Source organism: Salvelinus fontinalis, chromosome 5, assembly GCF_029448725.1.
Source record: "Salvelinus fontinalis isolate EN_2023a chromosome 5, ASM2944872v1, whole genome shotgun sequence".
Taxonomy (NCBI): Eukaryota; Metazoa; Chordata; class Actinopteri; order Salmoniformes; family Salmonidae; genus Salvelinus; species Salvelinus fontinalis.
The window spans coordinates 5,960,144-5,974,249 of NC_074669.1; the positions used below are offsets into that span (position 1 = coordinate 5,960,144).

The following is a 14,106-nucleotide window of genomic DNA, read 5'->3' on the forward strand; positions in this document are numbered from 1 at the left end:
ACTGAGTGGCAAGTCAAGATATCTGCTGGTTTTATTGTTTGGTCAATAGCACCACCTGGTGGATAGAATTAGTGCTGGTTAATCTCCATTGAACATTCTCTTTAGGCTTAATCTGTGTCCAGGAATCCAGTCCATATAGTTTAGTTACTATCTGTTCCATGTCCAGGAAACCAGTCCATAAAGTTTAGTTACTATCTGTTCCATGTCCAGGAAACCAGTCCATATAGTTTAGTTACTATCTGTTCCATGTCCAGGAAACCAGTCCAAATAGTTTAGTTACTATCTGTTCCAGGTCCAGGAAACCAGTCCATATAGCTTAGTTGCTATCTGTTCCACTGAGGAAAATTACATAGAGACAGAGAACCAATTGAGAAAACATATCAATGGTTCTGAATGACAACCAATATACATCAACACCATACATCATAATTCATGGAAATGTACTAGATTAAAATATAGCATTTTATATAATATGAATACAAAGCATTTTAATGCATGACATCTCAGAAGATCAAATCAGTCAGGAAAATATATATTGTATAAAAAAAAGAGCAGAATGAATCATCACATCTGAGGACCATCACCAGTATGACTAGTAACTATGTGGACCCTACTACAGTTTAACCAGCTCAGCTATAGACTACACCAGCATGACTAGTAACTGTGTGGACCCTACTACAGTTTAACCAGCTCAGATATAGACTACACCAGCATGACTAGTATCTATGTGGACCCTACTACAGTTTAACCAGCTCAGCTATGGACTACACCAGCATGACTAGTATCTATGTGGACCCTACTACATTTTAACCAGCTCAGCTATAGACTACACCAGCATGACTAGTAACTATGTGGACCCTACTACAGTTTAACCAGCTCAGCTATAGACTACACCAGCATGACTAGTATCTATGTGGACCCTACTACAGTTTAACCAGCTCAGCTATAGACTACACCAGCATGACAAGTATCTATGTGGACCCTACTACAGTTTAACCAGCTCAGCTATAGACTACACCAGTATGACTAGTAACTATGTGGACCCTACTACAGTTTAACCAGCTCAGCTATAGACTACACCAGCATGACTTGTATCTATGTGAACCCTACTACAGTTTAACCAGCTCAGCTATAGACTACATCAGCATGACTAGTATCTATGTGGACCCTACTACAGTTTTACCAGCTCAGCTATAGACTACACCAGCATGACTAGTATCTATGTGAACCCTACTACAGTTTAACCAGCTCAGCTATAGACTACACCAGCATGACTAGTAACTATGTGGACCCTACTACAGTTTAACCAGCTCAGCTATAGACTACACCAGCATGACTAGTATCTATGTGGACCCTACTACAGTTTAACCAGCTCAGCTATAGACTACACCAGCATGACTAGTATCAATGTGAACCCTACAACAGTTTAACCAGCTCAGCTATAGACTACACCAGCATGATTAGTATCTATGTGGACCCTACTACAGTTTAACCCGCTCAGCTATAGACTACACCAGCATGACAAGTATCTATGTGGACCCTACTACAGTTTAACCAGCTCAGCTATAGACTACACCAGTATGACTAGTAACTATGTGGACCCTACTACAGTTTAACCAGCTCAGCTATAGACTACACCAGCATGACTTGTATCTATGTGAACCCTACTACAGTTTAACCAGCTCAGCTATAGACTACATCAGCATGACTAGTATCTATGTGGACCCTACTACAGTTTTACCAGCTCAGCTATAGACTACACCAGCATGACTAGTATCTATGTGAACCCTACTACAGTTTAACCAGCTCAGCTATAGACTACACCAGCATGACTAGTATCTATGTGGACCCTACTACAGTTTAACCAGCTCAGCAGTACTATAACAGAGATAAAACCCAGGATAGAGCGGCTGAGTGAATGTGGTCTGGACTCTGTGGAGGAGGGTCATTGTGTCAGAGACACTGTAGAAGGACAGAGTACCTGCCTTGTGATCCAGGTACACTCCTACTCTGGAGGACTGAGGGCTTGATACTTTAGTCTTAACATTATTGTGTCTGAAACAATAACCATCACTAAAGCACTGTAAACTCCAGGACTTGTTATTATATCCAAATACACCATCTGTCTCTGTTCTGCTGATGTCTTTATATGAGACTGCTGTAATAACCACATTACCAGTCCACTCCACCTCCCAGTAACAGCATCCAGTCAGACCCTCTCTACACAGAACCTGGAAGTGGTTGGTGAATCTCTCTGGATGGCGAGGATATGGTTGGACTTGGCGTGTATAGGTCACCTTTCTGTTCCCTTCAGACAGAGAGAGGCGTGTGCCTGCTGTGTTTGGGTCCAGTGTGAGCTGACAGGAATCTGGGAGAAGAGCAGAGCAGAGACCAATGAGGGGAGTTAGAACAATAAGTTAAGTCAGATACTGTATCTACCCTGTCTTTGATTAGAGCACAGCAGAGATCAAATCAGAGAAATATGAGGAGTCAGATAGATACCCAGTATTTGATTAGATCTACTATTGCTATATATTTCTAGAGGGATTGTTAGGAGTGTCAGTAAAAAGAGACTGTTAGTTACTTCACAAAAAAAGAGACTCACATTGTAAAAACTGTTCTCTGGTCTTGGGCTCTGGAGGCAGTACAACATCCACTATATTCACTAGACACACAAACACATTGGCAGAGAGAGGGAATGTTATCATCATACCATATTCCACATGTATGTGACTAGTAGGGAACTTTCAATGGTCTAAAGTTGATGTTCCTATTATTTTCAACACACCTGTAGTGGAGATCTTGGTCCATTCTCCTTTATTAAGGAAGTCTTCTAGTTTCTCTCTCAGTTCAGACACAGTCTTACTCACATCTCCAAAGTACTGAAGAGGACGGACAACGATGCTGGGTAAGTCTGAAGATACACTGATACTGGAGAGAGACTGATAACTCTGGAGAGAGAGAGAGAGAGAGAGAGACTGATAACTCTGTAGAGAGAGAGAGAGAGAGAGAGAGAGAGAGAGAGAGAGAGAGAGAGAGAGAGAGAGAGAGAGAGAGAGAGAGAGAGAGAGAGAGAGAGAGAGAGAGAGAGAGAGAGAGAGAGAGAGAGAGAGAGAGAGAGAGAGAGAGAGAGAGAGAGAGAGAGAGAGAGAGAGAGAGAGAGAGAGAGAGAGAGAGAGAGAGAGAGAGAGAGAGAGAGAGAGAGAGAGAGAGAGAGAGAGAGAGAGAGAGAGAGAGAGAGAGAGATGGACATACAGAGACAGACAGGACAACATAATGATTGAGATGAATAGTTTCACATTAAGTTAATTTCATATCACATGTAACAAGGCAGTTTAGTTACCTGGAGGAAATGGATGTGATCCTCTGTGTGTGAGAGCTGCTCCAGCTCAGTGCTTCTCTTCCTCAGCTCAGTTATCTCCTGCTTCAGTTGCTCCATGAGTCCTTCAGCTTGACTCACTTGAGCCTTCTCTTGGGCTCTGATCAGCTCCTTCACCTGAGAGCTCCTTCTCTCAATGGAGCGGATCAGCTCAGTAAAGATCTGATCACTGTCCTCCACTGCTGCCTGTGTAGAGTGCTGTAGAGAGCGAGAGCGAGATGGAGAGAGAGACTGACTTGCCATCCTCATTACACTAACACCCCCCCTCCTAAAAACACATTGCGTGCCACCACAACCTCCACACAATCACATTATACAGCACCCAACACCACAGTATAATACACCATCCAGCACCACATTCCAACCGTACATCCAACCCCTCCTCTCCAGCCGTACAGACAGCCCCCCTGAGCCCCCATACCTCCTGAAACATCTCCACACTGTTGATCATTTTGTAAAACTCAAACTCAACCCTAAGGCGTCAACAGTAATGGCATTACCCTGGCAACACAGACAAAACATGATGAACAGTCTGTCATTGCAGAAAACGGACACCCCGAGCCAACTCCCAGGTCAACCCGAGCCAACCAGCTATTGGTGTCCATGGCTCCATGTAATACCCTCCACTGGACGACCCCTGACCTTTCCAGCACTTGGAGCTTATAGAGCACCCTCCACCTATACCCTGCCATGCTCTCATTCCCCACAACCCCATGCCACTGATGCCCCTTCACTCCCACTAGGCCCACCTCCGTACGGTACAGTAGCCTCTGTGCTGCATTGAGTCAGAACGCTGCCACCCTGCTCTCCAGGTCCACCAAACCCAGTGATCAGTGGGTTGTGGAAGATGGTCTCCTCCCATACCCATGGCCCAGGCACCACACCCCCCTCTCGTGTGGGTCTCAGCAGCTGCCAGGCTCTCAGTTTTGCAGTATAGAAATCATAGACCCCTGCTGTATTGAGTCTCTCCGGCCGGTTGATGAGGAGCTGCTGATCCAGCCACAAACCCAATTCCATTTTCCCTAAATGGCACCAAAAAATGTCTACCTTTTTATTTGACCACTAAAACCTGTTTTTATGACAAAACTGGGGAAAAAATATAATAATAATAATAATAACTGGTTTACGTTTTAACTACCAGCAATTGGTAACAGCATTGTACGCTGCCCAAACTTACATCATTAGAAATAATAGGTCATCCTGATTAAAATGGTGTGGAACTTCAAAGCATTAACATAAATACATCTATTAGAGATAATTGGAGAAATAGACAGACATGTCCCTATTTCCCCAAAACAACGTCAGTCTGAAAGTTAGAACAGCAGTCTTTTATTTAACCAGTTTACCATTTATCTACGACCATTTGACTTTTGTGTTTAACAGTTAGTGGTTTGTAATCTACCGGTTAAGAGCGTTAGGCAGTAACACAAAGGTGGCTGGTTCGAGTCCCCAAGCCGACTAGGTGAGAAATGTGTCGATGTTCCCTTGACAGATTTAGGCTCTTTACCCCTAGTCACTCTGGATAAGAGTGTCTCCTAAATGACTCACATGTAAATGTAAACTTGGCCTCTGTGAAAGCGTGGCTAAAACTTACAAACTTTTCATTATTCACAGACAGACTCCTCTGAAGGCAAGCAGGCAGCAAACTCCTGAAAACTAACTGCTCAGCAAAGCAAAGTCTCTTCTGAGAGCTACCAGATATATATTAAAAAAGCTCATTTTCAGTATCTGTGTCCAGTGTCTGTGTTTATATGTTAAGGGGGTGTTACTTTGGCAGATAATGTCACCCATCTAGATAAATATACATATTTTTATATAATTAACTAAATGTTTGGCGTTTTTTGGTTTATGTCAGTTTCATTATGCTATACATTTTTATTTTATGGTTGTTAGTGATAAAGTGAACTACATTTTATATTTTGCAATTCTGAGTAATTACTACTTTAGTAAGGATATACACTTTATTCAGTACTGCTGCAGTTGATAAATCAATCAAATCAAATCAAATTTTATTTGTCCATTACACATGGTTAGCAGATGTTAATGCGAGTGTAGCGAAATGCTTGTGTGTCACGATCGTGTGGAGGATTGACGGACCAAAACGCAGCAGTAGGAAAATAAGCCATATTCTTTTTAATGAATACGAAGGCAAAAACGAAACAAAAACACTTACACACTAACAAAACAAGAAAACGATCGTGAGGCTATGAACGAAGTGCACATAAAGGCTACAAACGTATAACATAGACAATTACCCACATCAAATGAAAGCCTATGGCTACCCTAAATATGGCTCCCAATCAGAGACAACAGAAATCAGCTGTCTCTAATTGGGAACTCATTCAGGCAACCATAGACTCTCCTAGAAAACTTAACCAACATAGACACAGCTAGACACATGCACTCAACACAAACCCATACACTACACCCAACACCCCCTTTACCATATAATCACCCAAAACCAACAGAACACAAACATTCCCCATGTCACACCCTGACCTAACTAAAATAATAAAGAAAACAAAGAATACTAAGGCCAGGGCGTGACATTGTGCTTCTAGTTCCGACAATGCAGTAATAGCCAACGAGTAATCTAACCTAACAATTCCACAACTACTACCTTATACACACAAGTGTAATGAGATAAAGAAAATGTACATAAAGATATATGAATGAGGTAATGTGATGAGGTAGCCACGCCTGCAGCTTCAAAATCAGTCTTGGCCCAATAGGGAATGTGCTCTTGATGTAACGGTCAAGATGTTGGTTTCTCCTGCAGTAGACCTGGGTTCATATCCCGTCGGTTACATTAAGCAGTCTATTCTCTGAAAGGGGTCCAGACACCCTGTTCCCAACAGTGTAATTGGAGAGGGGCCCCTCTCCCTCTCTCTCTGACTGGAGGAGAGAAGTGAAATGGTGTGTCTCCTCTGGTCAACAATACTCACCTTGAGAGACTCCACAGCCTGTTGGAGCTCCTTCAGCTCCTTCTCTCTCTCCTGGAATCTCTGCTGGACCTTCTGCTGACTCATCCCCAGCTGTCTCTGTGGAGAATCACTCTTCAATGAGCTATCAAGCTATTTTTGTCCAGTAGATCAATAGTATAGTAATGTGACATAGGGCCCATAGAGAGGAAGGTCTACAATCTTGATGGTCCCTTTACAATATGATATTTATATGTTGCTATGTGAATGATTATAGTTTTTATGTTAGGTGTACATGTATCAAGGGGTTGAGACTGAACTTTGGACTCATAAAAGGGCATTTAGAATGATAATGGTATTTTACTTTGGAAAATGGTGATACATTTGGAGAATCTGGGTTAACATATCAATATACTCAAGGTGTAATGCTCAACTGATGAAGAAGGAGTGGACCAAGGTGCACCGTGATATGTGTTCATGATAAATTTATTAAACCTGAACACTGAAAAAATAACAAAATAGAACAAAACGAAACAGTTCTGTCTGGTACAAACCCAAACAGAAAACAACTACCCACAAAAACCATGTGGGAAAAAGATACCTAAGTATGGTTCTCAATCAGAGACAACAATAGACAGCTGCCTCTGATTGAGAACCACACCCGGCCAAACAACAAAGAAATACAAAACATAGAAAATGAAAATAGAATGCCCACCCAAATCACACCCTGACCAAACCAAAATAGAGACATAAAAAGATCTCTTCGGGCCGGGCGTGACAGTAGCCCCTCCCCCAATGATGCGGACTCCGGCCGCAAAACCTGAACCTATAGGGGAGGGTCTGGGTGGGCATTTCTCTGCGGTGGCGCCTCTGGTGAGGGACGTAGACCTCGCCATCGACCCTGGACTAGGGACCCTTGTAGTGGGCCCCGGACTGAGGACCCTCGTAGTAGGGTCCGGACTGGGTACCCTTGTAGCGGGCCCCGGACTGAAGGGCGCCTCTGGAAGCTCCGGACTGAAGGGTGCCTCTGGAAGCTCCGGACTGAAGGGCGCCTCTGGAAGCTCCGGACTGAAGGGCGCCTCTGGAAGCTCCGGACTGAAGGGCGCCTCTGGAAGCTCCGGACTGGAGACCGTCTCTGGAAGCTCCGGACTGGAGACCGTCTCTGGAGGCTCCGGACTGGGGATCGTCACTGGAGGCTCCGGACTGGGGATCGTCACTGGAGGCTCCGGACTGGGGATCGTCGCTGGAGGCTCCGGACTGGGGATCGTCTCTGGAGGCTCCGGACTGGAGACCGTCTCTGGAGTGGAGAGACACACAGGAGGCTTCGTGCCATGGATCATCACTGGAGGCTTCTTACCATGGATCATCACTGGAGGCTTCGTGCCATGGATCATCACTGGAGGCTTCTTGCCATGGATCATCACTGTAGGCTTCGTGCCATGGAACATCACTGGAGGCTTCGTGCCATGGATCATCACTGGAGGCTTCTTACCATGGATCATCGCTGGAGGCTTCGTGCCATGGATCATCACTGGAGGCTTCGTGCCATGGATCATCACTGGAGGCTTCGTGCCATGGATCATCACTGGAGGCTTCGTGCTATGGATCATCACTGGAGGCTTCGTGCCATGGATCATCACTGGAGGCTTCGTGCCATGGATCATCACTGGAGGCTTCGTGCTATGGATCATCACTGGAGGCTTCGTGCCATGGATCATCACTGGAGGCTTCATGCCATGGATCATCACTGGAGGCTTCTTGCCATGGATCATCACTGGAGGCTTCGTGCCATGGATCACCACTGGAGGCTTCCTGCCATGGATCATCACTGGAGTGGAGAGACACACAGGAGTCCTGGCTCTGGAAGCAGGCACAGGACTCACCAGGCTGGGGAGACATACAGGAGGGTTAGTTCTGGGCCGAGGTACAGGACCCCAGGCTGGGGAGATCTACAGGAGGCCTTGTCCTTGGCCGAGGCACCGGATACACTGGGCCGTGGAGACGCACTGGAGGTCTCGAGGTAAGAGCCTGCACAACCCGTCCTGGCAGGAGGGTGACTTTGGCCCGGCACGTGCGGGGCGCAGGCACAGGATGCACTGGGCTGTGCAGACGCACTGGAGACACAGTGCGCAGAGCCGGCGCAGGATATCCTGGGCCGTAGAGACGTCCTGGAGGTCTGGAGAGCAGGGCTGGCACACTCCGTCCTGGCTCGATGCCCACTCTAGCCCGGCCGATGCGAGATAGCGCACTGGGCTATGAGTGCGCACTGGGGACACCGTGCGCATCACCCCATAGCACGGGGCCTGACCAGACACATGCTCTCCACGGTAAGCACGAGGAGTTGGCTCAGGTCTCCAACCTGACTCTGCCACACACCCAGTGTGGCCCCCCCCGAAAAAAAAATTGGGGGGCTGCCTCTCGGACTTCCTTGTCAGCCGTGTTCCCTCATACCGCTGGTTCCCTTTTCCTGCTGCCTCCGCTCTCCTTGCTGCCTCCACCTGTCCCCATGGGAGGCGATCCCTTCCAGCCAGGATCTCCTCCCATGTGTAGGATCCCTTGCCATCCAGGATGTCCTCCCATGTCCAGTCCTCTCTTCCACGCTGCTTGGTCCTTTGGTGGTGGGTAGTTCTGTAACGCTGGTCTGATGAAGAAGGAGTGGATCAAAGTGCATCGTGGTACATGTTCATGATAAATTTATTAAACCTGAACACTAAAAAAATAACAAAATAGAACAAAACGAAACAGTTCTGTCTGGTATAAACACAAACAGAAAACAACTACCCACAAAAACCATGTGGGAAAAAGCTACCTAAGTATGGTCCTCAATCAGAGACAACGATGGACAGCTGCCTGATTGAGAACCACACCCGGCCAAACAACAAAGAAATACAAAACATAGAAAATGAACATAGAATGCCCACCCAAATCACACCCTGACCAAACCAAAATAGAGACATAAAAAGATCTCTTCGGTCAGGGCGTGACACAAGGTTTGTGTTCATCTTTGTTCTGCCATGTATCGATTTAATTTGAATTCTCATATTCAAACAGTCTTAGTTCCTACTGTATCTTTAATTCTTTGTTTATCAGACAGTCACCAACAAGTTGTTCTGGTCTTACCTGTTTCTCAGTCCTCTCTGCTGCAGCTGACACTGTATCATGGCCTTTATGTTCATCCATTGTACACTGATAACAGATACACTGCTGATCGGTACGACAGTAAACCTCCAGCAGTTTGTCATGATGAGAGCAGATCTTCTCCTGTAGTTGTGTGGTGGCTTTGACCAGCTTGTGCTTCTTGAAAGCAGGAGATTCATAATGAGATTGGAGGTGAATCTCACAGTAACAGGCCAGACACGCCAGACAGGACATGAGGGCTTTCTGCTTTCTGGTCCCAGTGCAGAAATCACACGCCACATCTCCAGGTCCAGCATAGCACAGAGCAGGAGAGGGAGCAGTCTGGAGTCCTGTCTTCTTCATTTTCTTCACCATCTCAGCCAACATGTTATTTTTCCTCAGATTAGGCCTTGGAGTGAAGGTCTCTCTGCACTGAGGACAGCTATAGACCCCTTTCAAAACATCCTGATCCCAGCAGCCCTCAATACAGCTCCTACAGTAACTGTGCCCACAGTGGATGGTGACCGGCTCCTTCAGTAGATCCAGACAGACAGAACAACAGAACTGGTCCTGGTCCGGCAGAACTCCCTTCTGAGCCATTTGACGGTTGTTCACTCTCACACAAACAGATGACACACAGACTCAGATCAGTTTAGTTTCCTCAGAAGTGAGTTTTTGGAAGGTATGGACTTTCTGGTTCTGCCAGATAGGTGAGTTTAGAGGGAGGGAGTGAAGGAGGGGTTAGAGAGAGGGAGGGGTTAGAGAGAGAGAGAGGGAGAACTGCATGCAACATTGAGAGACATATTTTAGTTCCTAGATTAGGACCCTTAATATGGAATATATTAGAGTGGTTAGAATACATAAAGGGTAACAGTTTCTATGAAGTACATATTATAATTATTTTAATAACCTTTATAATGCCTTATAATACACCTATGTGTTATAACACTGATTATAAGTGTCTATAATAATTAATAAGTGGTTGTAATGAGGGGGGACTTGATATTGATACAATGTACTGTAGTAGAAATGAATACTGTATGTATTGACTGATCATTGAGAATGAGGTAATACTTTACATTACAGGTTGGTTATTACTGTTAGGTCTAGGGTCAGGGTTAGAGGTACTACATTCAGCAGTAACCTTAGACATATCTAGGACTAAACAGAGAAGACATTTTACAATCAGAGTTCTTTGTATCTCTTCTTAGTCATACAGATACCCCCACATCTTATAGGTGGACGGGGTTATGAACATATACAATACATTACTTCTGAAACCAGATGAAATGAAACTGTCTTTCAGCAGGAACAGCTTCTCTAATAATCCTAACCATGGCTGGGTGTCTTGAGAGACTGAGAGGTATAGTGACACACTGTCAAGTCAAAACATCTGGCTGTGATTTCATGTCAAAACCCTTATTCTATTCTAGTCATCATATTATATTGTATTATATTCTATGATAATACTGTATATGATATCCATAGGGTCCACTCAGTATAGTGTTAATGATGACTGTTTGTTGAGTACATTGACTGAATGGTTAGGACTATCTCTCTGTAGTCACAGTTTAAATCCCAAGAGACCAGGAGACGTAAAGGAAGCCTTCAACACTGCGTCCCTCCATCCAGTCATAGTAAACAACCTCTGTCTGTCCGTCTGTCTCTCTCTCTCAGCCTGTCTATTGTGACAGCTGTAAACACAGCCAACTTCTCTGTAGTGGTTGTTGTTGCTATCAGTGCTGCACAGCTATTTTCAGGTCTCTCCAGAGATGGTAGATCAGGTTCAACTCTGACTGGGCCACTCAAGGAAATTCAGAGACTTGTCCCGAAGCCACTCCTGTGTTGTCTTGGCTGTGTGCTAAGGGTTGTTGTCCTGTTGGAAGGTTTAACCTTCGCCCAATATTCAGTACAGTAAATGATTGTGTTTCTAGCACCAGCAGTACAGGAAATGATTGTGTTTCTAGCTCCAGCAGTACAGGAAATGATTGTGTTTCTAGCTCCAGCAGTACAGGAAATTATTGTGTTTCTAGCTCCAGCAGTACAGGATATTATTGTTTCTAGCTCCAGCAGTACAGGAAATTATTGTGTTTCTAGCTCCAGCAGTACAGGATATTATTGTGTTTCTAGCTCCAGCAGTACAGGAAATTATTGTGTTTCTAGCTCCAGCAGTACAGGAAATGATTGTGTTTCTAGCTCCAGCAGTGCAGGAAATGATTGTGTTTCTAGCTCCAGCAGTGCAGGAAATGATTGTGTTTCTAGCTCCAGCAGTGCAGGAAATGATTGTGCTTCTAGCTCCAGCAGTGCAGGAAATGATTGTGCTTCTAGCTCCAGCAGTGCAGGAAATGATTGTGCTTCTAGCTCCAGCAGTAAATGTCTAACAGTACAATACTAATGCGCAAATACACCCCACGTCGTTTAAGAGATTTTGGCAGTACGTCCAATCAGCCCCAAAACATGTATAAGAAGAAATATCAGAATATTTTTTATTTAACCTTAATTTAACTAGGCAAGTCAGTTAAGAGCTAATTCTAATTTACAATGACGGTCTACCCCGGACGGCAATGGGCCAATTGTGCGCCGCCCTATGAGACTCCCAATCACGGCCGGATGTGACACAGCCTGGATTCAAACCAGGGACTGTAGTGACGCATCTTGCACTGAAATAGCAGTGCCTTAGACTGCTGTGCCACCTGGGAGCCCAATATATAGGATGAGCAATAGGATGAGCTAAAGTATGTGGAGAAGACAGTATGTACAGCAGTAGTTATATAGAATGAGCTACAGTATGTTGAGAATACAGTCTGTACAGCAGTAGTTATATAGAATGAACTACAGTATGTGGAGAATACAGTATGTACAGCAGTAGTTATATAGAATGAACTACAGTATGTGGAGAATACAGTCTGTACAGCAGTAGTTATATAGAATGAACTACAGTATGTGGAGAATACAGTATGTACAGCAGTAGTTATATAGAATGAACTACAGTATGTGGAGAATACAGTATGTACAGCAGTAGTTATATAGAATGAACTACAGTATGTGGAGAATACAGTATGTACAGCAGTAGTTATATAGAATGAACTACAGTATGTGGAGAATACAGTCTGTACAGCAGTAGTTATATAGAATGAACTACAGTATGTGGAGAATACAGTATGTACAGCAGTAGTTATATGAGATAAGCTACAGTATGTTGAGTATACAGTATGTACATATAAAAGTGAGTAATCAGTTAGCTTAATTTCTCAGAGATCAAATTAAATGTCAACAGAATAATGTTGCAGAATTGCTAATGTTATCTGTATCTAACAACAGAAACCATTTCAGAACCATAAACATTATGCAAACATTAACGTGGCCAGTGTTCAATGAGTCTATGTACCTAGGGCAGCAGTCTCTAAGGTGCAGGGTAGCGTACTGGGTGGTAGCCAGCTAGTGACAGTGTCTAAGGTACAGGTCAGGGTACCGGGCAGATGCCGGCTAGTGATGGCTGGTTAACAGTCTGAAGATAGAAGCTGTTTCATTCTCTCTGTCCCAGCTTTGATGCACCTGTACTGTCTCCGCCTACTAGATGGTAGGAGAGTGAACAGGCCGTGGCTTGGGTGGCTGAGGTCCTTGATGATCTTTTTGGCCTTCCTGTGACACCGGGTGCTGTAGACGTCCTGGAGGGCAGTCAGTGTGCCCCCGGTGATGGGTTGGGCTGACCGTACCACCCTCTGGAGAGCCCTGCGGTTGCGGGCAGTGCAGTTGCCGTACCAGACGGTGAGACAGCCCGACAGAATGCTCTCAATGGTGCATTATGTAGAAGTTTGTGAGTGATTCAGGGGCCAAGCCCGGCTGTTGCGCCTTCTTCACCAGTGTCGGTGTGGAGGGACCATTTCAGGTCCTTAGTGATGTACACGCCAAGGAACCTGAAGCTTTTGACCCTCTCCACTGCGGGCCAGTCGATGTGGATGAGGGCGTGCTCTCTGCTGTGTCCTATAGTCCACGATCAGCACCTTCATTTTGTTAACGATGAGGAAGAGGTTATTTTCCTAGAACCACTCTGCCAGGGCTCTTACCTCCTCCCTGTAGGCTCTCTCGTCGTTGTTGGTATTCAGGCCTACCACTGTTGTCATCAGCAAACTTGATTATTGAGTTAGAGATGTGAGTAGCCAATTGCTGGTCAAAACACTTAAAAAATACAATAAATGTACTTTCCCTCATGAAGTGGAAACTGACATCAAGCCCATAGATATGATAAATCGGTGTGTATAGGATTGTCTCAGCTCCTGTGGACACTGGAGGACACATAACCACAAAGTAACCCATATTGTTAACACTACTTTAGCGACATCAAAACAGATATAATGTGACACAGTTTAACATAGTGGCAAAATGTAAACCTTTAAAACAAACATGTTTTATGTATAAATGGAGGACGTGGGTTCAAATGGCTTAGTGTCATCCCATAACTAATGAGCAGACTCCTGTAGCTCAGAAATCCACTACCTGCTCTCTTATAGACGGCGATGGGGAGTTCTTAGGTTCAAGCAGTAACTCACAGTGGGGGAAAAAGTATCCAATTGTCATACTTGAGTAAAAGAAAAGATACCTTAATAGAAAATGACTCAAATAAAAGTGAAAGTTACCCAGTAAAATACTTTTTGAGTAAAAGTATTTGGCTTTAAATATACTTATGTA

At 44.7% G+C, this 14,106-nt stretch overlaps 1 protein-coding gene across 1 annotated transcript; it reads right to left on the bottom strand.

Moving 5' to 3' along the window:
- Window positions 1–569: 569 nt before the first annotated feature.
- LOC129854969 (tripartite motif-containing protein 16-like) lies at window positions 570–10,039 on the bottom strand. Its single transcript, XM_055922182.1, has 6 exons — window positions 9,421–10,039; window positions 6,325–6,453; window positions 3,344–3,577; window positions 2,789–2,951; window positions 2,606–2,665; window positions 570–2,368 (listed from the first exon to the last, which is right to left on the bottom strand). The coding sequence occupies exons 1-6, from the start codon at window positions 10,015–10,017 to the stop codon at window positions 1,854–1,856; spliced, it is 1,698 nt and encodes a 565-aa protein (XP_055778157.1). The 5' UTR covers window positions 10,018–10,039; the 3' UTR covers window positions 570–1,853.
- Window positions 10,040–14,106: the final 4,067 nt, after the last annotated feature.

Excerpts from the sequence above, each read along its gene's own strand:
- LOC129854969 (XM_055922182.1), bottom strand. The coding sequence starts at position 10,017 with ATGGCTCAGAAGGGAGTTCTGCCGGACCAGGACCAGTTCTGTTGTTCT. Across the intron at positions 6,454-9,420 it reads CAGAGAGGACTGAGAAACAG|CTTGATAGCTCATTGAAGAG; the intron begins GTAAGACCAGAA and ends GGACAAAAATAG. Across the intron at positions 2,666-2,788 it reads GACCAAGATCTCCACTACAG|TGAATATAGTGGATGTTGTA; the intron begins GTGTGTTGAAAA and ends TTGTGTGTCTAG.